The sequence below is a fragment of the Lissotriton helveticus genome, chromosome 10 (assembly GCF_964261635.1).
Source record: "Lissotriton helveticus chromosome 10, aLisHel1.1, whole genome shotgun sequence".
Taxonomy (NCBI): Eukaryota; Metazoa; Chordata; class Amphibia; order Caudata; family Salamandridae; genus Lissotriton; species Lissotriton helveticus.
The window spans coordinates 71,136,326-71,163,374 of NC_136071.1; the positions used below are offsets into that span (position 1 = coordinate 71,136,326).

Here is a 27,049-nt window from a genome sequence, read left to right on the forward strand (position 1 = left end):
CTCCTGTGTGCCTTGTTTGCAGACACTGCATGCAATATATGTAAGTCGCCCCTAAGGCAGGCCTTTCAGCCCTAAGGCAGGGTGCATTATATTGCAAGTGAGGACATATCTGCATGAGCAGATAATGGCCATGTCGATTCTTGGACTTTGCCAGCGAACAGGAAAGCCATCTTGAGTATATGTACTGGGCACTGGTCATTACAAGTTCCCCAGCTATATGATGGCTTTAATGAAACAAAAGATGTTTGGTATCAAACATCTCATCTTAATAAACCCACACTGATTCCAGTGATTGATTTTTTAATACATCCACTCAGAGGGTACCTTAGAGGTGCCCCCTGAAAACCTACCAACCTCTGGCTGACTGGTACAGATCAGCCTGGCACCACAGGCATGTTTCTGACCCCCTGCAGGTGAGAGCACAAGCTTGGTAAGAGCAGAAACAATGCCCGCTTCGGCTGGAGGTGTTGTCAACTCCCCCAAATAGGGTGGCTAATTATCAGCATAACAAGGCAGGATGCCTCAAAGGCCTCTGCCGCCTTTGATATGCAACCCATGCTTCCCACAGACTGGGGAAAGCCCATCCCAGTTCCATTTGGTACTGGAACAGGTGGGAAAAATAGCTCCTCAGGAGCCGTGTTCATATAGAGCATGTAGTCACTCCCCGTAACGCCCTTAAATTGAGTGTTTAGATGTCGCCCCGATGCCTGGAATTCTGATTTGACGGACCCAGAAGGAAAAGGACAAAGAAGAGCTGCGAAAAACCTCTAATAAGAATTTTGATAGACTGCCACCCCTTTGCAAATTGCCAGCACTCTCCTTCAGAGTAAAGGAGTTATTCCCTTCAGTCCGCAAGCATCAAAACAGCAGAGTCCAGTTTACCTTTACTGTGCTGCCGCTCCCCGATCGTACTGATGCAGCAGCAAGAGGTCACCATGCTCCAGAAGGTCTAATTCGTCTCCCCACCTAGTGAGAAGACGCCAGGACCAACCGGAGGTGAACAGCACCAATATCTGGGACACCCCTTGCAGCAACCAAAGCCTGTTTGAGTCCAATCCGTACTCCAGTGGCACTGAGAATGAGCATCCGTCTAGGGACATTAGTTCCGCGGAGACCCACTTCCAGAGTTGCCCAGCTGTCCTGATTTTTGCACCCTCAACCAGCGAGACCGATCACCACAAGGAGCTGCGACGCACCAGCCCATCCAACTTAACCCTTCTGCACCCGAGCACCCCTGCCCGGTTTCCTGAAAACCGACTATGCTGCCTTGCAACCATTGGCTTTGTGAACCGAGCCCCCTGTTGGGAGCTCCTGGACTTGTCCCCAAGTACTCCTCTGCAGTCTGTGTTTAGGCGCCCCCCCTTTCTTCTGTGTATCGTGGAAGGCTACGAACCTGACCAGCACTTCTGCACCCAAACGCCCCAGGGCAGGTAAACTCTAACTGCTGGTGGTACTTTGGACCTTCCCTCCCTACCACCTTAAAGTCCTGAGGGGGTCCCCTTAGGAAAGCATTATGCGTAAAGACGCATTTAAGTGAACATTTTACTTGCCTGTGAAATTTGATATTTTAAAAAGTACTTACATGCTTGCGAAGTTCTTGGTATCAACATTTATATAAAAATACATGCTATTTTTAGGTCTCGGATAAGCGCGCGGAAGCGTGTTCTCGCCGAGAACCTTTTGTTGCCGTGTCTGCTTTCCAGGAGACAATCCTGGCCACGCGCATCGCCTTGGAGGTGATTTGAAACGCACACGCGAACGCGCTCGCTGTGGGCAGCTGCTGTCGCGCCTTCACACAGACACAAACACACACACACACAAGCGCCCATGCATGCACGCACATACAGACACCCCCCACACATACACACGCACACACACACACGAGTGCTCCCTCCCCCCCGTCGCACACAGACACACACACACACACAAGGTCACCAAGACCCCCCCAGCCCTTTTTAACTTACCGGGCCAATCTCGGGGGACTCCGCCGCTGCGGCTCTTGCCAGCTCCTTTCACGGGGCTCCCTCTTGGTCAAGGGAGCCCCGCAACACTTGCGTAACCTCCTTCTGGCGGCCCCGGGGCTCTCCACCGCTCACAGGAGCCCCGGGCCGCGATACGCATTTACTCCGCCTGCCTCCTCTTACGGTCCGGACGCGGCCCGCCCCCGTCACAGGCGACATTGCCTGACTTCCGGTGCGTGCGCCAATGGAGCCCCAAGACTGCAGAAAGGTGTGTTTTATTTATGATTTTTTATATTTGTCTTTATGTTGCGCAATCTGCAGCTGAGTACTGTCTCGCGAGCAAGCCCCCTGACTGTTTGCTTGTTCATAAGGTATTCCAGTCTGTTTCGTGGCTTGAACCATTTTTCACGTTTTGTCTAACTTTTTATCCACATTTCATTGCTTCTTGCCCTGAGCGGAATGTCCAAGTCACCCAGGGGAGTCTTAATCTACACTGTGGCTTCAAGTAGTATTCAATACTGAGCTGTACATAGAAAAACCACGATTCAAAGCATTGTGATAACGTGTTGCTGGTGCTCAACTTTAGTGTTATCCTTGTCGTATCCAACACCGAGAGAATACAATCAACGCCGATTTTCCACCCGTCAGCCCCGCCTTGGTTTAACAAAAAATGTATTTGATGTTTGACTAAAGATTATCACTGCTGATAAATCAGCCAGACTGGGATCATTCCATATCGCAAGCTAAAGAGAATCCACACTGTCAGTGGGAAAAGGTCAGTCCTGTGAATACTTGCCATGTGTTAGAGGCCGATCTGTTTGAGTTCAAGTGTGCAGGCAGTAGTGAGGAGCCGCTGAGTACCCACGCTGTTTGTGGTATGTTTAGGTGTATATTTAGGCATTTCTTTAAAAAGGAAAAGGGGATTTGTTTTCCTTCACAGGGAAATTTGCCTCTGTTACCTTACTCCCTCCCTCATGCTCTCGTCCTTGCTTTCCCATTTTACCCGCTCTCTTGCCCTCTTTCACTCTCTTAACCTTCTTTCTCTGCCCCTCTTCTTCCTCTGATACATTCTGCTTCCTTAGTTGCTGTCTGGTCAAGTCTCGGTCACAGACACTGTACCTGTTTTTCAGACCTATTGTTTCCAATACTTAGAGGACTTTGTGTTGTCCCTTGTTCATGATTATATGACTGTTGTCCATCTAAGCTGTTATCTCTTGATTCAATGTTTTTCCTCCCGCTCCTCGGCGCCACTCCTCCCGGCCCAGGTGGGGCATCGGATTCCGACCCACCAGCCACATCGCCTAGGTTCCGGCGCCCCACCAGCGTTAGTCCGGCTTCTTCCGTGGAGACTGCTGGTCACACTGGCATTTCCTACCCAGGGGAGGGGCATCACAGGGGTCGATACGGGCACCATGAACGTCAAGGCCGTGCGAGAGAAGCAATACTGGAGGGGAAGACGCGCACGAGACGCACTGAAGCGCGCGCCAGGCGGGGGAGGGGGGGGGTTCTTGCAGCCGGACTCCGTGTACTGCCCAGAGGCGGGACCGGCACCCGCGTCTTTGGGAGGGTGGGGAGGTGGAGGGAGGGACAACAAAACACTGTACTGGAAAAAACAGTACGGATTGTCTTGCAGAGGGTTTATGAAGTACTGCTTGCATTTGTACCTTTCATTAGTATTAGACGTAGTGTAGACTTTTCTCCAAGAAATGCAGAGCAGTTACAGCAGGCATTTTGTTGCAGCAGGAGCATCTCTAACGTGAGAGTCTTATATTGATCATCATAAAGTGCTTGACCCAGTTGAGGCTGAATTACTGTAACCAGGGTCAAAACGGTGGTAAATAGGACAGTGAAACATGTCCTCTTGTAGTATACATATTCGTTGGATTTTACACATTTATGTTTTATACTGCAATACTTATGACACAAGGAGAGAAAGGCTTTTGCGCAGAGTCGCATGGTTCTTGATTAAATGAAGGAGCAGGGAACACAAGCCGGTTCATTGGGTTTCAAGTCCAGTGATTTAACCTCTACACCCGCTTCCTCCGGTCTGGATTGATTGAGGAGTGGCAGCTCTGGTGGAGGATACGTGGATCAGAGCTCTGCTTCTGCCACCCACTTTTAAACAAGAGGCAACAGTTTCCGCACTGCTGGTGCCTCTGCACGACTGAGGTGGAGGAATGATAGCTGAAGTTTGAGAAGTTCTGCATAGAGAGGAAGCCTGCAGCTGGCAGCAAAGCCTCCACGCGGATGTGGTTTTAAAGTTACAATGGCATTCCAGCTATAGCCAAAAGAATATCCGAACACAAGCTTGGGTGGACTGAAGAACAGACACATCCTGGAGCGCGAGAGCACAGACAAGTGATAGAGGGCTCCATGGCTGGTGACTGCTGAGAGCAGGTGACCGGCATAGTGGGGAGGTTGCACAGCTTGGGTAAGAGCAGTAAGTGAAACCATGCTCCTGTGCCCAGATGGCTGTTAAACTCTAAGGGAAAGCAGTGGGCCACATTGGAATTCTGCTGAAGGCCACACCGGGACATTGCTGAGGCCCAGATTGAGTCACCAGCGTTAAACGAATGCTAGGGTTCACTGCGTACAGTAAATTGCTCCCTAAGTCACACAGCACAAGGAAAGCACCTGTAATTTCTGGCACTACAAACCAAGGAGGGGAAGGATTTGGACTCTACATTGCACATTTCAATACATTCTCTTGAAAAAAGAAGGTGGAGATTTTTGGTGATACCTCACAGCCTGACAGGAGAAGTTTTATGAAAGAGAAGTGAACCAGAAATAACTTTCTTGAATAAAGGAGACGTTCCACTGACATCTGATTGGGGGCAGCACACCTAGTAGTCATCCAAACAGAGTGGCGATACATGGGTGATCCCACCCGATGTACAATAAGAAACTCTGAAACAGTTCTGAATTGAGGGCCTCGTTGCATTTTGAAGGAGCAGTGGCGAAGAAGAGGAGCTATTTCACTGTATTATTGTGAATCAGCCTCCCAACATTGAAACCGCCAAACACAGAAAAGAGCAAATAAAGTAATGCTCCAAAAATGCAAGCCCAGGAAGCTCTAACAGCAGGAAACAGAAGATCAGAATTCTGGCAGTGGCAAGGAAGTTAATCTCACACCAGAGGGTGGAATTGATGGCTAGACCATATGCAGTTTGATGGAACACCTTTTGGAATACAACCAAATCAATCAGGGAGGCATGCCTGATACTTGGTATCCTGGAAGATGAGAGAACATAGACAAGTGGTGTCAGACTCTCTTTGGGGTCACCCGGCAATTTCGATATTTTGTCACTGGTGTCTGGCCCACTACGGCTCTGAAATCTTGGCCAACCTTTTTTTGCGTGTGTTTCTCAGGATAGTGAGGGTGAGCAGTCCAAGGCTTCTCAGAGAGGTAGTGTGGGGGGAAAGAGCTCTGAATTCTACAATACACCAACAGGAACACTAACTTCATGCCCAGTTCTGGTCTTTTGTGAAAATCACAAAACAAAATACCTTACATTTAAGTTAAGATAGGAAACAGATGGCTATATCTATTGTTGGCTCCACGAAAAGCACTAAACCTTCTTGTTTTACCTGTCGCCTGCCCAAGATCAGGAAGCAGGCACACCAAACCGGCACCTCCTCACCACTTCTTGTCAGCCAATAGCAACCCCCATGCCCAGCGTACACAGACAACTACACTGCTATGGCACAGCACTACCAACTGCCTGCCTTCCTGCCAATACACTGTTACCCCGCGGTGCAGCCACAGGACAGTGGCTACATTGCCCGTGTCTGTCCCGCAACACATTGTTCCTGCCATGGAGGTTTCCCACAGCGGGGTGCAGTTAATAAGTACAGGGACCCAAAGATATGTGGCATCGCAGAATAAGAACGGACGTGGTACAGGTAGGCTTTTTTAAAATGTATTTATTAATTTTCACTTTTATATAGCGCAAACTTTACCCGCAGGTATCAGAGCGCTTTAAATCAGCATGCTTATAACAAGCAAGACTAGCTCTCTATATTACTGCCAACTTTGCTTAGCATTAGCAACAGCTAACCATTCACAAACAATGTTTATATACCAATTGTAAATTAAAAAAAAAATTAATGCAAAGCATTGTCATTTACAATACCAGTAACTCAAACTTTAATGCTGCGAGACCTATTGCATTGTAAATGCTTGTTCTAAATTGGTCTCGGATTTATTTGAGTGTGTCTCATTTATTGTCTCTGAGCACTACCCTCTGATGAGCTTAAACGGCTCTCCCACACCATCACAAAAGAGAATATTTAGTGGTATATTTTTTGCCTCTGTAAACCTGTAAGGTTTGCCTAGATTCTCTGCACAGTGTACTTCGTTTTGCTGCACTATATAGATAGCCAGCTACAAGGCGACTTGGAGAATTCCCAGGCAGTTGCACTCTACCAGTCCTATGAAGATTGAAGGCCTTTTTTTAGATTGGATTCGGACACTGGCAAGTGCATCCAAAACAGTCCTCTTGAAGTCAGCAATGATAACGAGAAGGTGGATAAGTTACTCCACCCATCATTACACTGATGCTGACCTGCATTTAGATTTACAGTATGCAAGTGGCCTAGATACTTCCCCTCAGACAGAATTGTACTCCCCACTAGGGCCCCATCAGAGGAGAGTACTTCTTTAACAGTAGTAGTCCACAGAGTGGCAGAAGTGTTGGAACTTCAGCTACCCACAGTAGAAACCAAGGCAAAACTATTTACTTAGATTTTGATGCTTTTTAATAAAGCTTTGACCAGATGCATAAATGATGTTTGGTCCAAACTATGCTTGGCTTCTCCAGTAATTTGCCCTCTGGTTGGGCATCCAAGGCCCACTCCTGGTAACCAAACCTGTCTGACCCAGTGCACAACTATTGAGAGCTTGGTAGTTTAGGTTTCCACAAGCAAGGTCACCTTCAGTGAATGTCTCACTGCTTTGTCAGATAAGAAATCAAACCACGTAGATACTTAATGGAAGTGGACCTTCTCCTCTGCAAGTTTGGCTGTGAGGCCCCTGAATGCTGTTTTCCACCTTGGATGCTGTACATTTGCCGGTGGGATATGGCCAGCGAGGTCTTGTTACTATGTATGTGTTGACAGCTGTTCTAGATAGAACGGACTATAGATCTCATCGTTGGCACCATTCTGATCAGCACGCATCACTTATGGACATGCCTTTTGATGACTTCAAACATTTTGGAGAAAATGCTGATTCTGCACTAGAGTACTTTAAAGATAGCTTTGCTATGCCCGATCTGTTGGCTTGCTACTCTGTCTTCAGTTCTACCAGTACCAAAAATGCAGAGGATAGTCTTTGTGCCTCGTCTTTTGCCAAAGGCAGCCCTTGCAGCCCGCCCATACCATGGTTTTGTGGCTCCAGAGGACATAGTGGTGTCAGTGGTTCTGGTTACTTGCACTCCTCTTCATTGACTGCTGCCAAACCTCTATGATATCCCCTCTCATGATCATGCTCGGCCATTAGGGAGGAAAAATAGTTTCTTTACCTGTCCGATTGGTCTCTAATTATTTCAGCCCAGCTGGTGCTGCAGGTTGGTCATCACAATTAATCTTGTTTACATCTGCTACCCCTCATGTTCAGGCCTGTTTTTGCTCGGACTTCTGCACATCATGCTTTCATCCGTGCCCAGGAAGTTCAATCACTGATGGCAAAGGTGCCAATGAGAGATAATCGGTGTCACTTCTTTTGGCACCCAAGAAACACAGAAGGCTTATACTGATGTTAAATCTTCAGCTCAAAAATAGGTAAATTTGCGTTCTTTCCACCAGAGTACAGACCACCACTGTGGTTATGGCTAGGTGTGTTCCAGTGCTGGTCATTTACCAGGCCTCTGCATGGTGGTGTGTTCACATCTTTACCGGGCATTACGGCTCCATATTCAAGAACGTAGAGAAGTCCATTTGGTCTGCTCAGTGTGAGTCCCTTTTGTAAACCACCACTACCCCCACCCCCCTCCCAAAAGGCCTCCCACCGTTTGTGAGGTACTGCTATGGTATCTATTAAAATGTGAGGAATCTTTATTATTTAATTGTAGAATATTGAATCATTACTTTTTTTGATTAAATATTAGATATAAACGTGTTCTATCTATTTTTAAATATTGTAACTATTTTAAATGATTTATTAATTTCAATATATAAAAAATAGTAAATATTCATTATTTCATTACAAATAGGGGTCCTGGTTTTATGGTATTTTTTTTTACATTTCTACCTGTATTTATCAATGTTTATCTGTTGTTAATTTTATCTGTGTTTATCCATTTTTATTGTCGGTTTTGTGAAGAAATGAAGCTGAAACTAGTAGATTTCCATATTTATTTAACTGATAAATCTGCGCTGTTACTTAAATGCCTGACAGGTTTCAATGATATCAACATCCATAGATGATAAATCAATGCACTTTTATGTAAACATGCAAAGGTTAGTATCAACCTTGTACATATCACCTGCTGGTTAATTCTCATGACTAAAATTCCTTTCTTTCATTAACTCCCATGGCTGACAGCATTTAGAATCACTAAAAAAAAAACACATTTCCATTTTTAACTATGTTTAAAAGTCAATACAGGCAGGTAAAAAAAATGTTTTTTGTCTGTATCTGTAAAAAACAATAAAATCAGAAAATGGTGGGCGGTAATTATAAAATATTTAATCTTTGAAATAATATATAACAAATGTGTGCTATTTTTATATATTCATCAATCCTGTTTAGTGAGGAGATCCTACAAGAAAGCTCAGGCCAAAGCAAAAATGGACTGGGAGGAGAATAGATGGCTCCAGATTAAGGACGCTTGTCAAAACAGGGACTCCCAACAATTCTGGCTTCTGTTGACATGGGGAGATACCGATAAACCAAACCCTTCTACAAATAACATTGCGATTTCTACTTGGCATGATAATTTTTCTGCAGTATACACTGGATCAGGAGCCTCGGCAATGAAGGCCTGTTTGCCATTCCTAACAACTCCCAGAACCCTGAACTTTTTACTTTAGAGGAAATCTGTGGTTCGGGATAAGGCTTCGGGACTTGACGACATCCCCGGTGATGTTTTTCTCTACGATACAGGTAACTGGTCCAAGTACATCTGGGCACTTGCAAACGGCATTGCTGCCAGGACTGCAATACCACCCTCATGGAAGGAAGCTGAAGTTATCCCGGTATTTAAAAAGGACGACGATCACAACCATCCAACTATAGGCAGATCATCCTGATCAATGGTGCACAAAAGGTCTTCTCCCATGCCCTTCTCACGAAGATCACGGATTGGATGGAGGAGGCCAACATCCTGTCCCCCTTCCAAGCAGGTTGTAGAAAAAGAGTCTGTACCATCGACCAGGTTTCCGATTCTCACTACTGGCCAGGAAAACAGTCACCTTAGAAAGGGGTAGCCTCTATATAGCATTTATTGACTTGAAGTCTGCTTTCGATCTTATCCCCAGATATAAATTATGGCTAGTGCTGCAAGAGCTGGGCCTTCCATTATCGCTCCTCGAGCAGGTCATTTGCCTTCATGAGGATAATTTCACGGGGGTCCGCAGGGGAGATCAAAGATAGCTGACAGACCCAAAGTGAGTTGACAGAGCAGTTAGACAGGGATGAATGCTGGCTCCTACCCTGTTTTCGCTTTTTATCAATGGGGTGGTAAATTACCTAGCAGAAGTTCCAGCTGATGCCCCCTCTTTGGGGAGTGTCAAAGTAACTACTCTACTATTTGCAGATGACACACTGCTGGTCTCAAAGACCCCCAGTGTTCTCCAGCTGTTGCTAGACCACTTCAATACTTTCTGTGGGCTGAGAGGCCTGGAGGTCAACACGTCAAAAGCAAAACTTCTATTGATGAACCCCCACAAATCTTCAAAGGAAAACTATCACTTGGCGGGATGCCCCTCGAGAAAGTAAGAACATTTGATTATGTGGGCGTAACTCTGACAAAATGACCTGCAAGCACCACATAACAAAGCGGATTCTCTAGCAGAAGCAGACCACTGGGGCTCTATTGAAGGAGCATAGATTCTCCTAGGTTAATCAAAAAGGGAATGGACACTGGTATCTACTTAACCATTGGTCAAGTATTGACAACCCTCATAGAACACCTGGTCTAGATCGTTGCGGTATATCTTTTTTCCGCCCCGCCAGGGATCTTGGCATAGTCATAGGGTTGTCAAATAACGTGCGGTATGCCTGCCTCACCCGAGGCTACCTCTGGTTCAGGTAGAAGTGTCCAGAAATAAAAAGAGGAAAAAAGGGGGGATTGATCTCTAAAAACAGTGTGTCACCTTCGTGGTTTTTAATGAGAAATAGGTTGACACTGTGTTAAAAAGTTAGCGATATATAAGGTATAATCGGGTTACTTGATTACCATATATCAATCAGTATATGGGGGTGTCGACATGTTTCAGCTCTTATGGCCCAGCCAGGTCTAGCGAGCTTTCGTCAGGACAATAGACAAACAAACAACATATAAAGGTACTCACACAGTTAGTGTTGGGTCCTAATTAGCTTATTGAGCTGAAATTTACCTTAATAGGTTTAGTTTGTCAGCATCAGCAGGTGTGCGGGGTCGCTTGAACCAGGAGCGGAGTCAGCACAAGGACTGTAAGACGGTCCATGCGGCAAGACCGCGTACAGCGACCCCGCACACCTGCTGATGCTGACAAACTAAATCGCTAACTTTTTAACACAGTGTCAACCTATTTCTCATTAAAAACCACGAAGGTGACACACTGTTTTTAGAGATCAATCCCCCCTTTTTTCCTCTTTTTATTTCTGGACACTTCTACCTGAACCAGAGGTAGCCTCGGGTGAGGTAGGCATACCGCACGTTATTTGACAACCCTATGACTATGCCAAGATCCCTGGCGAGGCGGAAAAAAGATATACCGCAACGATCTAGACCAGGTGTTCTATGAGGGTTGTCAATACTTGACCAATGGTTAAGTAGATACCAGTGTCCATTCCCTTTTTGATTAACCTAGCATTGAACCAGGGGAACCGAATGGACTGTGAATCCTCTTCCCTCCTTTTTGATTCAAGCATAGATTCTCCTAGTCTAGACCAATAGCAGCACCACTGCAGATTTACGATCATAAAGTAGTGGGCTATTCTTTGTAGGGGGCAGAACTCTGGGGGTTTGAAACGTGGGAGGGGGGGTCTACTTTCCACCGAGAATAAATTCCTGAGATCCCTCTGATCTCTTCCCCAAAGCTCTCCGCTCCTTCCCTTAAGATTTGATCAGGGCAAACCATCCATTGTTGACAAAGTACAACTTCGCCCCTTGCTCTTTTGGTTACGTCTGAAACTGACCCCAGAGCTTTCCCATTATGCTGCTGCAGTTGATGATGTTTACAAACTTTATCGTTTCAACAAAATTGGGTGTTTTACTAAAGTCAAATCCCTACTGACAGCAATAGGTCTAGGAAGTCTATGGGATGTGAAAGATCCCTATTTGCTACAAAGTAAGGGGCTGGTTAAGTCACATTATTGGAACTGGGTCGCCCAGTCTAATGTATCAGACTCACTAGGCGGTCGCCTCACATCAGAATTCTTGGACTTTAAAATCCAAAGCGCGCATGAGCAATATATGGAGGTCATTACGATTCCACAGGATAGAAAGCTCTAGATCCAATTTAGATTTGGTTCTCTTCCAGTTAATTCCTTCATATCTGCGTGGTGACGACATACATCTGTTCCGCTGAATTGCCCCGGCTGTCCTAGTTCCGTTGAGACTATTGCACACATCTTCTTTGCTTGCCCGCTGTACAACTTCCCGAGGCGCAAATGGATGGCACCCGTTTGCAGGTTGTTGGGAACATCTTGTCACCTAGAGGCATTGCGCACCCTAAGATCTGATAGGAGACCACCAATCGCATGTGCAGTAGCCAAGTTGCTTAGGAAAATGTGGATAATTAGAAGGCTCACACTAAAGATGTGAACTGGTGAACTTACAATTTCCACTCCATCTCCCCAAACCCCCGAACGAGAACTATGCAGTATCACTAGTCATTTGCAATGTAGCACAGAGTCTCACCTTTATTTTTGTGATTTTAGCGGGATTTTAAAAGTACTCCAATGGGGCATTCCCCATGTTTACTGAACTTTTTATTCTTTTTAACTTGTCTTTTTTAATTGGTTTAGTCTTGATTGTTACACCTTTTCCAACAACTTATTGTAATTGTATTTAGCAAACGTTTGCTATGTACTCAAACTTGAGGTTCCGTACTGTAAGCACTTGCACTTTTTTGGTCATAAGAAATTCATTGTAATGTTTTAATTTTTGCAATCATGTACTGTTAGCACTCGCACTTTTATGGTCGGAACGACCGAATAAAGTTTGATTTGAAGTTTACATTTTATTTCTGTGAAAGGGGGGATAAGCTCATGTGATATTTAAAATCTTAATGCTTCTGTCCTGCAGATCATATTCATGGTAGGGCGTGGGTACCTGTCACCAGACTTGACCAAGGTATCCAACAACTGCCCCAAGGCAATGAGGAGACTGCTGGTGAACTGTCTCAAGTTCAAGAGAGATGAACGGCCACTATTTCCCCAGGTAAGTACTATTGGTGTAGAACTTTGACATGCAAATCATGAGAGAGCAGTCCAAGCATAATGAAGCAGCTTCAGAAACATTGGCACATGCAAGGAGTGAATGAAACTCCTTCCACTCCATTATAATCCATTTGGAGACCAGAGTCAAAAGGATATGTAATGGTTCAGGGTAGAGGAGCTGTGGGAGCAAGTTCCTCACCTGGTTTTAGATGCATATTGAAGTAAAGTTGCATGCCGTCATGGGCAAACAACATTGACTATCAAGCATGAATACATTAGTCAGTATTATGCCATGTGTAGCAAAAATATCACAGTTTAGGAAATGAGAAAATACATGGTAGAATGGGATTGCAGAATGTCCCACAAGCCCCACCCTCAAATAAAAAAAATGTTGCATGGAATTGTGTGTAAAATTATTAATGTTTTAACTTGTGAAGCACTCCCTGCCAAGATCGATCAGTAGTTTGCAAATATGAGGTTTGTATCCAAAGCATGGGCAACTCACACTTTAATCCTTCAAAAGTTGATACATTGGTTTTGTAACCCTTAATACTATTTAAAGGATCACAAACTGCAAAGGGTTGCACGTGGTAACCACAATTTTGCACTTTTTGCGAAGTTCTGCTTCTTGGATCAGATGACCACCTTTTGATTCTTGCCATACATGCTGTTTTAATCTGTTAATCTTGTAATGTGTGATTCACTGGCACTTTTTGCCTGGTAAATGATGTGATTTTGACTGAAAGTGCACTGGGTTTCTGCGAACCAGGTTCCTAGTGCCATAGCTCTTTCCCAAAACTGTACAATTGGTCCCCCAATTGGCAAAACCTTTAGTACCCTCTGTAAGTCCCTAGTAAATGGTACCGTGGTACCTAGGGTCTGAGGTACAAAAGAGGGCCCCTTAGGGCTGCAGCATGAATTATGCCACCCTAAGGGACCCCTCGCCAAGCACATGCAAGACTGCCATTGTAGGCTGCATGTCTCGGTGCAGACAAAAGTGAACACAATGTAACACATCCCTGTGTGTCATATCCCCTATCATTACTTGTGATATTTGTATGTCACCACTACACCAGCCATAACAGCAGGGTGCTGAATATTACATGTGAGGGCATGCCTGCATGAGCTGATAGGCCCTTGTGCTGGTCAGTTCTATTACTGCCAGTACATGTGACCAGGAAAGCCATCTTAAGACATGCGCTGAATACTCGTGAAAATGAGTTCCCCAACTATATGATGGCTTCACCTGAAAAAGGGGTATTTGGTATCAAGCTTCTCATATTGATAAACCCACAATGATGCCAGTGTTGGATTTACCAATACATGCACCCAGAGGGCACCTTAGCTCTGCTCCCTGAAAACCTACCAGCCTCTGGTGTGCTTGCTGACTGGTTTCTGCCACCCTAGGAGGACTGTTCTGTCCTCCTAGGGTAAGAGCCTTTGCTCTCAGGAGACCCAGAACAAAGGTCCGTCTGGGGAGAGGGTGTAACACTTCCTCCCACAGGATGACCTGCTAATTAGTCTCCTTGGGCCGGCAAGCTTCAAAGAAGTTACCTTCTTTGGAATGCGAATCTGGCTCTCCTCACAGGGGAAGGGGGTAGCTACTCCCTGTTCAGAGCCCCCTTGGCATCTGGACAGGTGGGAAAACTAGCTTGTCAGGTAGGTGTGCCACCTCCAGACTAGTACCACCCCTATGGTGGGCTACTAGGAGGTGGATACAATTTTTCAGAAGTAGCCATCTTTTTGATGGCATACTTAGGAATTCTGAAACAGGATTATGCCCACTTCCCACAGGAAGTGGTAATATAGGGAGCGTAGTGACCCCCAAGGGTCAGTAGTCTATTGGCTACTACCTTACAGTCCTCTAGTGCCCCTCAATGCAGTGTTTAGTAGATCACCTGGCACCAGAGAAGCAGACCCTGAATACCTAAGAAGAGAGAATACACTGAAGAGCCACAAAAGCAGAGAAGCAGCTGACCTGGTACCAACCCTAGCAGCCTCTCTGCATCCCTCGTTGAAAACTACACCAAAGTCAACTCGTCCTGCAGCTGTAGACTCTGGAAACCTAGGAGGACTGCCTGCCTTAGAAAAAAACTCAACACCTCCCATAAACAGCAGACATGTTCTGAAAAAACTCTAAACGAGAAGCCTTTGAGGCCTCCAGAACCACCAAAACTCGACACCGAAAGCCACCACTGTACCAGTAGCCTCCAGCCCAAGTTGAAGTGCCTCACCAGTGTCAACAAGGTCACCCAGCCCTTCAGAGCTAGAGTACATTGTGGTTTCACCCCCTTCTGGATTCCCCGACGTCATTGCAGCCTCTGCATGCAGGCTCCCTCAGCCACAACAGCCCCGGTAAGGAAAAACACGACGCCTAAGGACACCCCTGCACCTGTCGCCCCATGGCCCTGGAGAAGAGAACCAAAGGTTTCCACCTGTCCCCAAACATCGCAAGGTCTTAGCCCACTTACTTGTTCAGCCTGACTGGCCTGCTGGCCAGAGCCTTCAGCCTCTTTCCCCAGTGACCGACCCCCATTGAAATACATTGGGCTCCCAATACTGTTTTGTATCCTGCACCCGACCACCCCTGTGCTGCTGGTGGTATAGTGCTGGTGCTGCCTTGCCCACCACTCACCTTAACTCCTGGAGATTGGCCTTTTATGTCGCTGTACCTTGCCTGATTGCAGAACTTGTTCTTCCTCCCATACGATAATATTGCATAACTCAAAAATTGCAGTGTCTACTTTTTAAAGTGAAAAGAGTTTATATTTAAAAACTTACTTACCTGAACAATTTTTCTCTGATGCCTTAACATATATAAAGATACTTGCTATTTTTATAAATTGGTGTAGATCTTTTTGAGTCGTGTATGTCTTTTATTGATCATTGTGGCTGCTCGACCACATTAAGCTCTGATAGCACTTTGGAATTGCATAGCAAGCCCCTGTCTACTCCTAAGGGAAACCCTGGACTCTATACACGGTATATCAACTCTTCGATATATCACATAAAGAGCCAGCTTCCTATATTGGTGGTGCAGCGGTGGGGTACAAGACTTTACATTTTCTGTACCACTTGGTTCATAAGTGATTCCACAGAGGAATCCAAAATTGTCTCTTAAAACCTTTTTTTAAATGTTGTTATTTTTTCTAAATTGTTTTAAAATTGTTGTTAGGGCCTTGGTTATGCTCCTTTGCAAAACTGTTTGGAATTTAACAAGTAGTAAAGTATGTTAGGCCTTTAGCAGTACTTAGTATTTTTAAGTCCTTATAAAATTCCCAACTGGTTTAAAAACCATGTCTGTTGAAGGGAGCTTCCAGGAACTCCACCTGGTTCCCTATCCGCACCTTAGGATTTCCCAACTTAAGGAGGTGTGTAAGGCATGAGAGCTTGCCACGGGACCTAAAACCACAAAAGCTCATCTGTAGCAGTTGCTGGCAGAAAAGGAAAATGCCTTGGCATGTAAACGTTCCCCCATCGGGTATGATGAGGAAGATCAGAAGGTGAATGAGGTTGACAATGACTCTTACTCCAACCTCTCAGAAAGCCACTCCACTGGGAGCACTCCTAGTAGTGTCCCAGAAGAGCTAAACCCTGAAGAGATTGAGATCTTAAGTAGCTAGCCAGAAGAATATCATTGAATATTTACACTTCTGGCTCTAGAAAAGGAAATAATTGAGAAAGGCCTAGGACCTATCTCGGGTTGCAGCAAAATTATAAACGGGGAAAAAGGTTTTGACCCTAAAATTCCCCAAGGGATTGTTCCAAAATACTCAGAGGTTGATGATGATTCCAAGTGGTTTACAGCCTTTGAGAGGGCTTGTAAAATGAAACCGCTGAACAAGAAGTATTAGGGCTGTCTTCTTTGGGAGCTATTCTTAGGAGTGTAGGGATAGGCTCCTGACACCGAATGAGGCAGATGCTGAGTCTTATGACCTCAAGAAGGACACCCTGATTGAGGGCTTTGGACTCACCACTAAAAAGTACAGGATCAGGTTCAGGGAGACTCGAAAAATCCAGAGTCAGACGCGGGTAGATTTTGTAGACTTTTCCGTAACAACACTAGGTGGCTGGTTGAAAGGTAACAATGTGCATGATTATGATGGGCTTTACAATTTAGTGCTGAAAGCGCATCTGTTAAGTAATTGTTATCAGGAGAAGTTACATCAGTACCTGGTAGACATAGGTTCACTTTCTCCTCAAGAGTTGGGGAAGAAGGCAGACCACTCGGTCAAAACAAGTGTGACCAAAACTACCACTGGTGGGAATGACCAAAACAAAGAGGTTGCCAAGCCCCCCCAAGGGAAAGATGGTGATCAAAACAAAGACAAAAACAAAGAGTGTTCTAAAGGCCCCCAAAAGCCTGCTCAGGAGGGAGGGCCCAAAACTCTACACAGTCTTAGGGTGGGTACCAGGGGAAGAACTGGGATCCCAAAAAAGACTTTGTGTCATGATTGTAAAGCTCCTGGACACCGAATTGGAGACCTTAGCTGTCCAAATAAAAATAATCCCTCTAGTGCACCTGCAGTAGATGCATTGGTAAGTTTCCAGATGAGATCACAGGTGAACCTTGGCCATGTCAGAGAGCTGACTGGGGCAACTACTCTGAGGGAGCGGTGGATGTACCTGCCCTGGCTATCTGGGCCATTAATATGGAAAAATACAGACACCAGCTATATATAAATGGAATTTGGGTTAAAGCACTGAGAGACACTAGTCCCAGAGTCACCATGGTGGCTGAGCCACTACTGTCCTCAGAACAGCACTTGACTGGTGAGACCTATACTGTTCTCAGTGCTGATAATCAGGCTAAGGTACACCCCATGGCGGTGGTATCCTTAGAATGGGGAGGGGTTACTGGCCAAAAGAAGGTGGTAGTGCTCGGTAGACCTGAATGGGTGTATGTGAAAACCAGAGAACATTGTAGAGCCCAGGGTGAAAAAAAAGAATTGGAGCCTGGGATAATGGCCCAACCTTCCAGGAGAAAGGGCAGGAAAAATGGGAAACCAGCTTCTAAACTGATACCAACTCATGCCCTCTCTTGTCAGGGAGAAGACCTGTCAGCCCCAAAGGGAACTGAGCCCCAGGAGATTGGGCCTTTAATGACAGAGCTCTTGAGCCCAGGGGGACCCTCTAGGGATGATCTGTGGTTCAGGGGCAGGGGACATGTTCCACTCTTGAAAGCCTGAAAAAGCAAGCTGCTGATCAGGAAAAGGGAGAAGTCAGTGGCTCCCATAGGACGTATTGGGAGGAGGGTCTCCTTTACACTAAGGCCAGATACCCCAAACCTGGTGCCACTAGGAGAGTGTTAGTACCTCAGCAGTTTAAAGAGCTTCTCCTCACATTGACCCATGACATCCCCTTAGCTGAGCATCTTGGCCAGGCGAAAACTTGAAATATGTTAGTGAACCACTTCTACTGGCCACGTATGCCCCAGAAGGTAAATGAGTTTTCCAACTTCTGTGCCACCTGTCAAGCCAGTGACAAGACAGGTAGCCACCCAAAGACCCCCTTAATTCCACTTCCAGTGGTTGGGGTTCCCTTTGAAAGGATATAGATTGACATGGTCGGTCCCCTTGACCCTCCAACTGGCTCAGGAAACAGATTGATACTAGTAGTAGTGGATCATGCTACCAGGTATCCTAAAGCGATTTCCCTAGAGGACTACTACTGCTCCTGCAGTAGCTGGAGCCCTCATTGGTATCTTTACAAGAGTGGATTTTCCAAAGGAGGTGGTGTCAGACAGAGGTACAAACTTCATGTCTGGTTACCTGAAACACATGTGAGCAGAACGTTGGGTGACAACAAGGCCATTTGTTTGCGGGTGATACTTGTAGAGAGGTTCAACAAGACTATGAAAAGTGTGATTTGTGGACTGCCTGAAAAGCTCAGAAGGAGATTGAATGCCTTAATGCCATGCCTGCTTTTCACCAACAGGGAAGAGCCACAGAAGGTAGTAGAGTTTTCCCCCTTTGAACTTCTGTTTGGTCATCCTGTAAGAGGGCCATTGTGTCTTGTAAAGTAAGGCTGGGAGAGGCCTCAAAGAGCCTAAAGAGGACATTGTGGATTACGTGCTTGGCCTTTGTTCCAAAATGGTTCAGTACATGAAGAAAGCAACTAAAAATCTTGAGGCCAGCCAAGAGCTCCAGAAGCTCTGGTATGACCAAAAGGCTGCACTGGTGGAGTTCCAACCAGGACAGAAGGTAGGAGTTTTGGAGCCTGTGGCTCCTACGGCTCTCCAGGACAAATGGATTTAGCCCGATCCTATCCTAGAGAGAAAAGGGGAGGTCACCTATCTGGTGGACCTTGGCAGTTGCAGGAACCCCCATAGGGTCATACTGTCAACCGCCTTAAACCCTATCATGACAGTGCTGGAATGACCATACTCATGGTCACAGATGAGGATCAGGAAGCAGAGGGTGAACCTCTCCCTGACCTCTTCTCAAACAGCCCTAAAGATGGGGTATCTTTTCAGATACCCTCACTGCCCAACAGCAGACTTATTTCAGGCCAGTCCTATACCGGTATGCTGAGCTCTTCTCTTTGACCCCTAGTCAGACTAGCTGGTGTACACATGATGTCGACACTGGAAACAGCCTACCTGTAAATTATTTACAGGAAGTCTGAACATGTCAAAGAGAACATCAAAGCTGAATTAAGCTACATGCTGAAATATTGGAAGCTATTAAATCCTCAGAACCCCTTTACCAGCCTAGTTGACTTAGGCCACAAACCTCACACCCAGGGTGGAAAGAAAGAGTTGAAGTTTTGTGTGGACTATAGGGGCGTCAATGCTGTAACTAAGAGTGATGCACACCTAATTCCTAGGGCTGATGAACTAAATGACAGGTTAGGGGCAGCCAAATATCTCAGTACTTTTGATATGACATCAGGGTACTGGCAGATAGGTCTAACCACTGGAGCAAAAAAGAAATCTGCATTCTTGGACCCAGATGGGCATTACCGGTTTACTTTTATGCCCTTCGGTCTAAAGAATTTCCCGGCCACTTTCCAAAGGTTGATGAATAAAGTCCTTGCTGGTTTGGAATCCTTAAGTGCAGCTTAATTCTTGACGATATTGCGGTCTTTAGCTCCACCTGGCTGGATCACCTGGTCCACTTTGGCCCACGTCCTCGCGACTCTGAGAAGTGCAGGCCTCTCTATCAAGGCAAGAAAGTGCCAGATAGGGCAAGGCTCGGTTGTATACTTGGGCCACCTTGTAGTGGAGGCCAGGTTCAACCTCTACAACGAAAGTTCCAAACAATTCTGGACTGGGTAGCTCCAACCACCCAGACCACATTCAGGGCATTTGTTGGCGTGACTGGATTTTACAGGAGGTTTGTGAAGGGATATGGGTCCATTGAGCCCCCTTCACAGAATTGAGCACCCAGAAGATGCAAAAGAAAGTGAACTAGACAGTGAGCTGTCAAAAGGCTTTTGACACTCAGAAGCAAGCAATGTGCTCAGCACCCATTCTAAAATCTCCAGATTATGCAAATCAGTTCATAGCGCAGACACATGCGTCTGAACATGGAATAGGAGCCGTCCTATCCCAAACAAATTATGATGGCCAGGACCAACCTGTTGCTTTCATTAGCAGGAGGTTACTCCCCAGAGAGCAGCGTTGGAGTTTCTTTGAAAGGGAAGCCTCTGCTGTTGTTTGATTCCTGAAGGATTTGAGGCCATTCTTTCTTGGCTCTCACTCCCTACAGGGAATGGATTTTACAGTGGAACAGAGACCTGGGCTGACCATGCCAATGCAAGTTTGCCTTTCCAGGTTCTTCCACTTAAAAGATGCAGACTCTCTTGGGAAAGGTTAGTTTCATCCTCTTTCATTTGGGGGTCGGAGGGTGCTTATGTAGGAAAGTGCCCTTTTTGACATTGTCACCCCCATTGCGTGCCTGGTAAATTATGTGATTTAGACTGAAAGTGCTCTCGGTTCCTGCTAACCAGGTTCCCAGTGCCAGAGCTCTTTCCCAAAACTGTACAATTGTTCCCACAATTGGCAAAACCTTTAGCACCCTTTGTAAGTCCCTAGTAAATGGTACTGAAATACTCCAGTTATAGTTAGCTACAGTAACTATATCTCAAGCCCTGACATAACTATAACTTCCGTCTCTGCTATGCACAGTGTTGTCATAAATGATGTCATTTCAGATGTCATCAGTAATGTTCTCAATGCTGTCATTGTACATAACATCAGTGATGTAATAGGGTATAAGCAGTGTATGGTGAAGGCACACGTATAAATATACTTTCAATGCAAGGTAAAGGATGCATGGAAAAGGCATGCATTGTAATGTCTTATTTTATTTATTCATTTATTCAGAGTTTTATATAGCGCGAACAAGATCTTTACAGATATCAGAGCGCTTCACAGAAACAGGGGGTGACGATAGCATGAGGGTGACGCGACATAATATTGGGTGCAATATAAACTTCAGTAGCATGATCGGATAGCAGTCATGTTCTAATAGAATGTCAGTAAACAATCAGATAAGCGAAAATAAAAGACGATACTGAGTCTTACATACAACTACGATAAAAATCAGGAGAACTTATACTATAAGTATCTAAAAGTTACAGGGAGCAAGGGGAAGGGGCCTCGATATACAGTAGGCTAACATGAATAGTCTAATAATAGATATTTAGTGAGTAGCATAAAAGGATCGACTGATCATCATGTAATTGTGGCAAACAAGAGGAATAAACAAATCTAGATCATGCAAAATATGACATTATTTGACATTAGACAATCATGAAACCAGTAATACCCAAGCGGCACGAAAGTCAATGAGGAACAGACATTAAAGTTCAGGTGAACTTAGCCATGAGGATGGCTTTCACCTCTTTCTTAAAGAAGGCCGTGGAGGAGATAAGCCTGGTTTCGGGAGGGAGTGCGTTCCAGATCCTCGGCGCCATTCCTGAGAAGGAGCGTTTGTATGTTTTTTCCTTCCGGAATCTGCGAGGTTTCAAGAGTAAGTTTTTTGAACTTCTATTGGATCTCGACCCTCCTGATATAGTTAGCTTTTGAGTGAGGTAGTTAGGTGCATTGTGGTGTACAGCCGCGTGTGTCATCAAAGCAATTTTCAGTTGTATTCTGGCTTCAAAGGGCAGCCACAGCTGAACACCCTACGGTACTCCTTCACCTCGATGGAGGGAATGCTTGTTAGCCATACTTCCAAAATAATAGTTGTACCTTTAATGGACATCCTACAGCCAGTAGAAAAAAATAGACTACATCACACCTATCTTAAAAGATCTCCAGGGGCTACTGTTAGAGTCATGATTCATCTTCAAAATAGCCTTTACAGCCTGGGAAGCTCTGCACTTCCAACGTACTCTTTACCTAAAGGATGACTTGAAAACCTCTGGAGAAGAAAGAATGACGAGAAGAAATTCTGCCTCTTTCTAGGAATTGCAAAATCAAATAAATGCAAGACATTAAACTAGGTCTTCTCTCTTTTGTCTAGTCCAGACTGTGGAACCAGGTGTATGAATCCATAATAATCATATTGTTTGTGAAAAGCCTGCAAACTCACCTGCTCAAAATTCACCTACTAGTCTAAATTCTGTATCCCAATCTTTTGAATCTATTGCACGCGACGGCTGCTCATAGTATGTGCTCCCCTCTCATTTAACTCCTTTGTATGCCACTAAGAGCCAGATATGCAAAGCTCATTTGTGGTGGCTAACATTGCGATTTGCAAAATCCCTTAAAAATAAAAATCCTAGTGTGGAAATGCAAACACAGGGATGCTGTTCTGCTTCTGTTCCTTGCAGGCCACAGTTCCTGCGTTTATATCCAAACACAGAAGGTTGCAAAATAAGTAGCGACCTGTCTGCCCTATCTGTAATAGTTAGGTTGTTCTGCAACCCCTGTGAGAGGAGATTTTCGGGCGCGATCTTTTCATACATAGGTAGCATCGCAAAATTAGAGAGGGTGGGTGGGTCACAAATCGTTGGTGCTCAATTTCCGGCCACTTTTTCTGACCTGTGTCTACCTATGTCCGGCCCTAAATTCCAATAAGGGTCCGCTATAGTTTTGTAAGACTCATTCTCCATATGCTTTTGCTACTCTGTTCTAGTGCATCTTTTTCTGCCCTATATAAGCTGCTGTAGGCATCCTTGTGTCTGTGTTATGGAGATACAAAAATAAATAGTAGATCACTTTGATCAGTCATAAGGATTCATTGACTTATCTGTACCCTCCCGTGACCCGTCTTCTCAATAGTGCTGTCCACTGCTCCCTTCAGCACTGGAATCTACTGGTGTCATAACACACTTTCCATCTATTTGTGATGTTTGCAAGTGTGTCCAGCCTGACTTGCGCATCTACTCTAGCTGCAACCCTTCCCTCCTGTCCCAAGAGGATGACATGCCGTATATTTCACTTCTCCCTTCACTCCCTCATCCTTTCTACATCTTAATCCTATTTTTCTTTGTTTGCTTTCCAGATCCTGGTATCCATCGAAATACTTCAGCGTGCCCTGCCAAAGCTGGAGCGCAGTGCGTCGGAGCCTTCTCTACACCGGGCCGTCAACTCTGAAGACCTAAACCCCTACTTGGTCAACACTCTGCGCCTCGTACCTCAGTGACCTGGTGTTTGTCCAAGCACTGGCTGCTAAGCCGGAGAAACGACCTCAGGGATAGGCCCTCAGCCCCTGTTTGGAGGAGAATCCTGGGGATGGGTAGAGGTGGACATATGTCATATGGGAGTTGGGAACTGGAATCAGAAGTGTTTTTAGGGTTCAGGATGGTGTTTTTTGGTTTACTTTTTCCTGCTGCTTTCCACTCCTTGGTTCAGGGACTCTAGGCTGGGGCCCTCTCCAGCCGTGGAGCTGTTCGGCATTGCTCTAAAATATTGATAACATTGTCAGTTGTCAACAGGGCTTAATTTGCAGTAGTTGGCAAGCTGGGCTGCTGCTGATGAGGATGCCTTCTTTGCTTGCTGCTTTCTTATGTGCCATCCTCTGGAGTGGAAAAAGGGAAAGAATGGACTTACAAAATGGGCTGGCCACAGTCAAAAACAAACTCATCGGTTTTGTAATGGATAGGCATTGACGATCTCCCTCTTTTGTTTGAAACTGCTACTAAATTTCTGCTGATCAAGAGAGAGGATGCTAGCAATCTCTTGTCCCAATATTGTGTAGCACCACAGGTTTTTCTGTTAGCTTGTTCTCAAAAAGTTCCTTACTTGCAGGAAAGACTATAGCAGGTCCACACAAAAAATGTGTTACAGGCAAACGCTCAGCACCTTATTCTACATTTGCATTTTTATGTGAGGTATGTGGAGCTGGTCTCATACAGGAGGTTCAGTAATTGCCTCGTTTTTATGGGTAGTGTAAATTATTTTTGATGGATGCTTTTTCAATTCAGTTTACTTCCTGGACTTTCATGTTTCTATCATCCCTTTTCTGTCTTGCTAATTATATGACCATCTTTCCTTTTCTCTTATCCACTCTCTATCATCCTCTTTGTTTCTCTTGTGCTCTTTGTTTCTATCTTCCCTCAGTTCTTTCTCTGTCCTTGTATCTCACATAAAATAATGAGTTTCAGCCAATATACCTAGGACTGAAAGGGCGAGATGAAAGCAGGCCTCCAAAGGTGGCTTAAGCATTGTGTTGAAACTCAGCGGGAGATGCCATTTAGCTCAATGCCTTCAGATCTGCTTCAGGCTATACGAATGTCATCAACATAGTCCAGTCCTTTGCAGCTGACCTCAGAACGTATTATGGCATCTAAAACACTGTTCTTCAAGAGCCAGGCTGACATTATTGTGGCCGCCGACCTACACACAAAAAGCTTAAAGAATTTGCCTTGTGAAACATTGCCCTTCAGAGTCTCAAGAACAGATCCTTAAATCATGTGTGAATTAATTAGAACATTCCAGGTATCTAGAATTGAACTTGCTGCTTGTGCCCCACAGAAACATACAGCATCACGAAAACAGATCTCAGGTTTTTCATTATGGCATTCAGAAACATCAAGCCACTTGAACTGGACTTACGGTTTGATTTGGTCATGCTTCGCAAACCTGCCTGAAGTACGTGTAAGAGCTTCTTGTGAGTTTCAGGAAAACTCCTGACCATGAGAACTAGACTTGGAATGTTTAGGCCTCAAACATGCTTGTTTTCATGTAGAAGTCAAGCCTGCATAACTGGCCTCTGAGCTCATTCTTGCCTCCAGGATAAGTGTCATAATTCTCTGTGGCCTTTGAAAACACATCAAGCCTTCAGAACTGATCTTACTACTTGTTGTGGCCTTCTGGAACACCCACAGCCTCCAGATCCCACCCCGCTTTTGAGGTGGACTTCTGAAAGATCCTGCCCTCCTGAACATGCTGAGATTTTTGGGTTATAATGGTTGCCAAGGTCTCCAGGAGTGATACCAGTTGTCCCTATAAGCCATCTGAAGTGGCCTTGCACCGCTGTTGGGGCCTTCCAGAAGATGCATGTGCCTGAACAGCTGGCCCGATCTTGATGGGGCCTCCAAAATACGATCTCTGGTCTGATTGGAAGTTTTGTTTCACTCATTTCATGTCGCAAAATATAATCCATTTACCAACCTCTACATTTCCCAGTGTTAGAAAAAAGAGGCACTGGGGCCTTGTCACATTATTGTATGAAACTGAGATGCCGGAGTAATGTTGAAAGGAACTTCTATCTTGTGGAAAAATGGAGGAAATATGGACGAATCCTTGCATTCCTCCAGAGATGCAAAGCTAAAACACACTGTTGGAGATTTGTATACTGTCTTAAAAGACGTTGTTGCATAAAGGACGCCAATGGGTGTATTTAATGGGTTTTCAACAGAAGAGCAATATGGAGAAGAAGAGTGCAACCTCAAAAGAGGATAAACATGATTGTGCTGCCCAGGTGAAAATTGGAAACTGTACATAAAGCAGAAGTATCTGGGATTGGTATTGTTTGGTTAATTTTAATTTTTTTAATGAATTTTCAACTTGACTGCCTTTGCTTATTTTAAGTTTCCATCACTGTCTCCATCCTCTTGGCATTTAGACGCAATCCTAGTCTCCTTGAAATGTATGGGTTTCGCTTTGTGTACTTACTAACAATTCTTTGATCCTCCCATTACAATCAAGTGTCTATATTATGAATGTACCTGTTTCAAATCTCACTGAGACGATTACTGTTGATCGCATCTCCCAAGTAAGTACAGATTCAAATTGAGAGAAAGTGTATTGTATTTCTCTTGCATTTTCCTAGTGCACAGATGTGCCTGCGATGGTTCTCTGCAGTGCTGGTTTCACAGTTGTTTGACCTCACAAATTCCTCTAAAGCAGGTGCCCAAAAGAGAAAATGTCAATCTGCCACGTTTTATTATTTAAGTGTACACATTGTATGCAGCATGATGAATCTTTTCGGGATTCACATGCTGTACTTTTTTCCGCTGTCTAGTTGTGGAATCTGGAATACTTTCCTATGTGTCCTTGTACTCTTTTTTGTTGTGGGCGCTATCATTCCCCATTTGGTTGTATGTTCCTTCTGTATGACTTCAGGAGTGTGACCCTGACGGTTTTGTGGGTGGTGGATTTTTCCCAGATTCTTTTTATCCATAGTTGGATCTGGAAGCAGAAACCACTAATGCTGAAAAAGCAGTCGAGAAAATGTGATGGATTGTCGAGCCAAACTTTGAAGAAACAGCCGAGAAACAACCGTAGAGGAATATCCCTCAAAGGTAACGAAGAAGCACCGAAGAGTGTAGACTAGAAGTAGCTGTGCTACGTGGGTTATTATCTACCGAATGGTTGATGACTGTACAGCTGTGGGGTTAGAATCGTTAAAGGAGAGCTACATGGTCTCCACCCTCTGCTTGCCGTGTGATCACAGTGCCGAAGGTTGCGAGTCGTGCTCGCAGTTTCAACCAAAGACACTTAGAACCAGGGAAGAGCAGTAACAGTTCTGTCACAGAAGAAATAATCTCTTTCCCTGAGAGAGCTTGGTTTGTTGAGCGATGATGACTCTATCATCATGGATATGGAGGGGGCACAAGGAGAAGGATCTGACATCGAGGAGGATATTGTTGAGATTAAAAACCGCACTCGGGGAAAAAGCCAAAAGATGGAGATCATAAAAAACTGTGTGCAAAAGCACAAAGGGACTGAGTAAGCATTCAGACTCGAAGTCCTAAAGGGCACCATTAACGCATAAAACCTCAACAAGTGAAGGGAAGACGAAACAAAAAGATCCCTAGTGTCCTGACACCTAGACATTGGTGGAGGACGTACCTCTGACACATCCTCGAGGCAAGTAAAGCAATAGGGAGGGAGAGAGGTGAAAGGGCCCAAAGTAGGACAGTCCAACCGAATAGAAAGACTGTGCCGGCAATGGACACTCAAGGTCAAACAAAAGAAGAGATGCTTTAAAGCTGAAATGGTAGCAATCCTGAAAAATCGACACATCGTTCAAGGACTTTTGAATCTCTTCCAAGCCACTTGGGGCAAAACAATAAGAGGAGGTAGAGTGAACTGAGCTAT

At 45.1% G+C, this 27,049-nt stretch overlaps 1 protein-coding gene across 2 annotated transcripts in view; it reads left to right on the top strand.

The window, feature by feature from the left end:
* ARAF (A-Raf proto-oncogene, serine/threonine kinase) overlaps nt 1-25,517 on the top strand; it is a 198,251-nt gene extending 172,734 nt beyond the window's left edge. For both annotated transcript variants that reach the window (XM_078664774.1, XM_078664773.1), the window contains exons 15-16: nt 12,416-12,550; nt 23,007-25,517. In XM_078664774.1, coding sequence (XP_078520900.1) covers nt 12,416-12,550; nt 23,007-23,147 — 276 coding nt within the window. In that variant the 3' untranslated portion in view covers nt 23,148-25,517. The remainder of the gene's footprint in view (nt 1-12,415; nt 12,551-23,006) is intronic.
* The last annotated feature ends 1,532 nt before the right edge of the window (nt 25,518-27,049 follow it).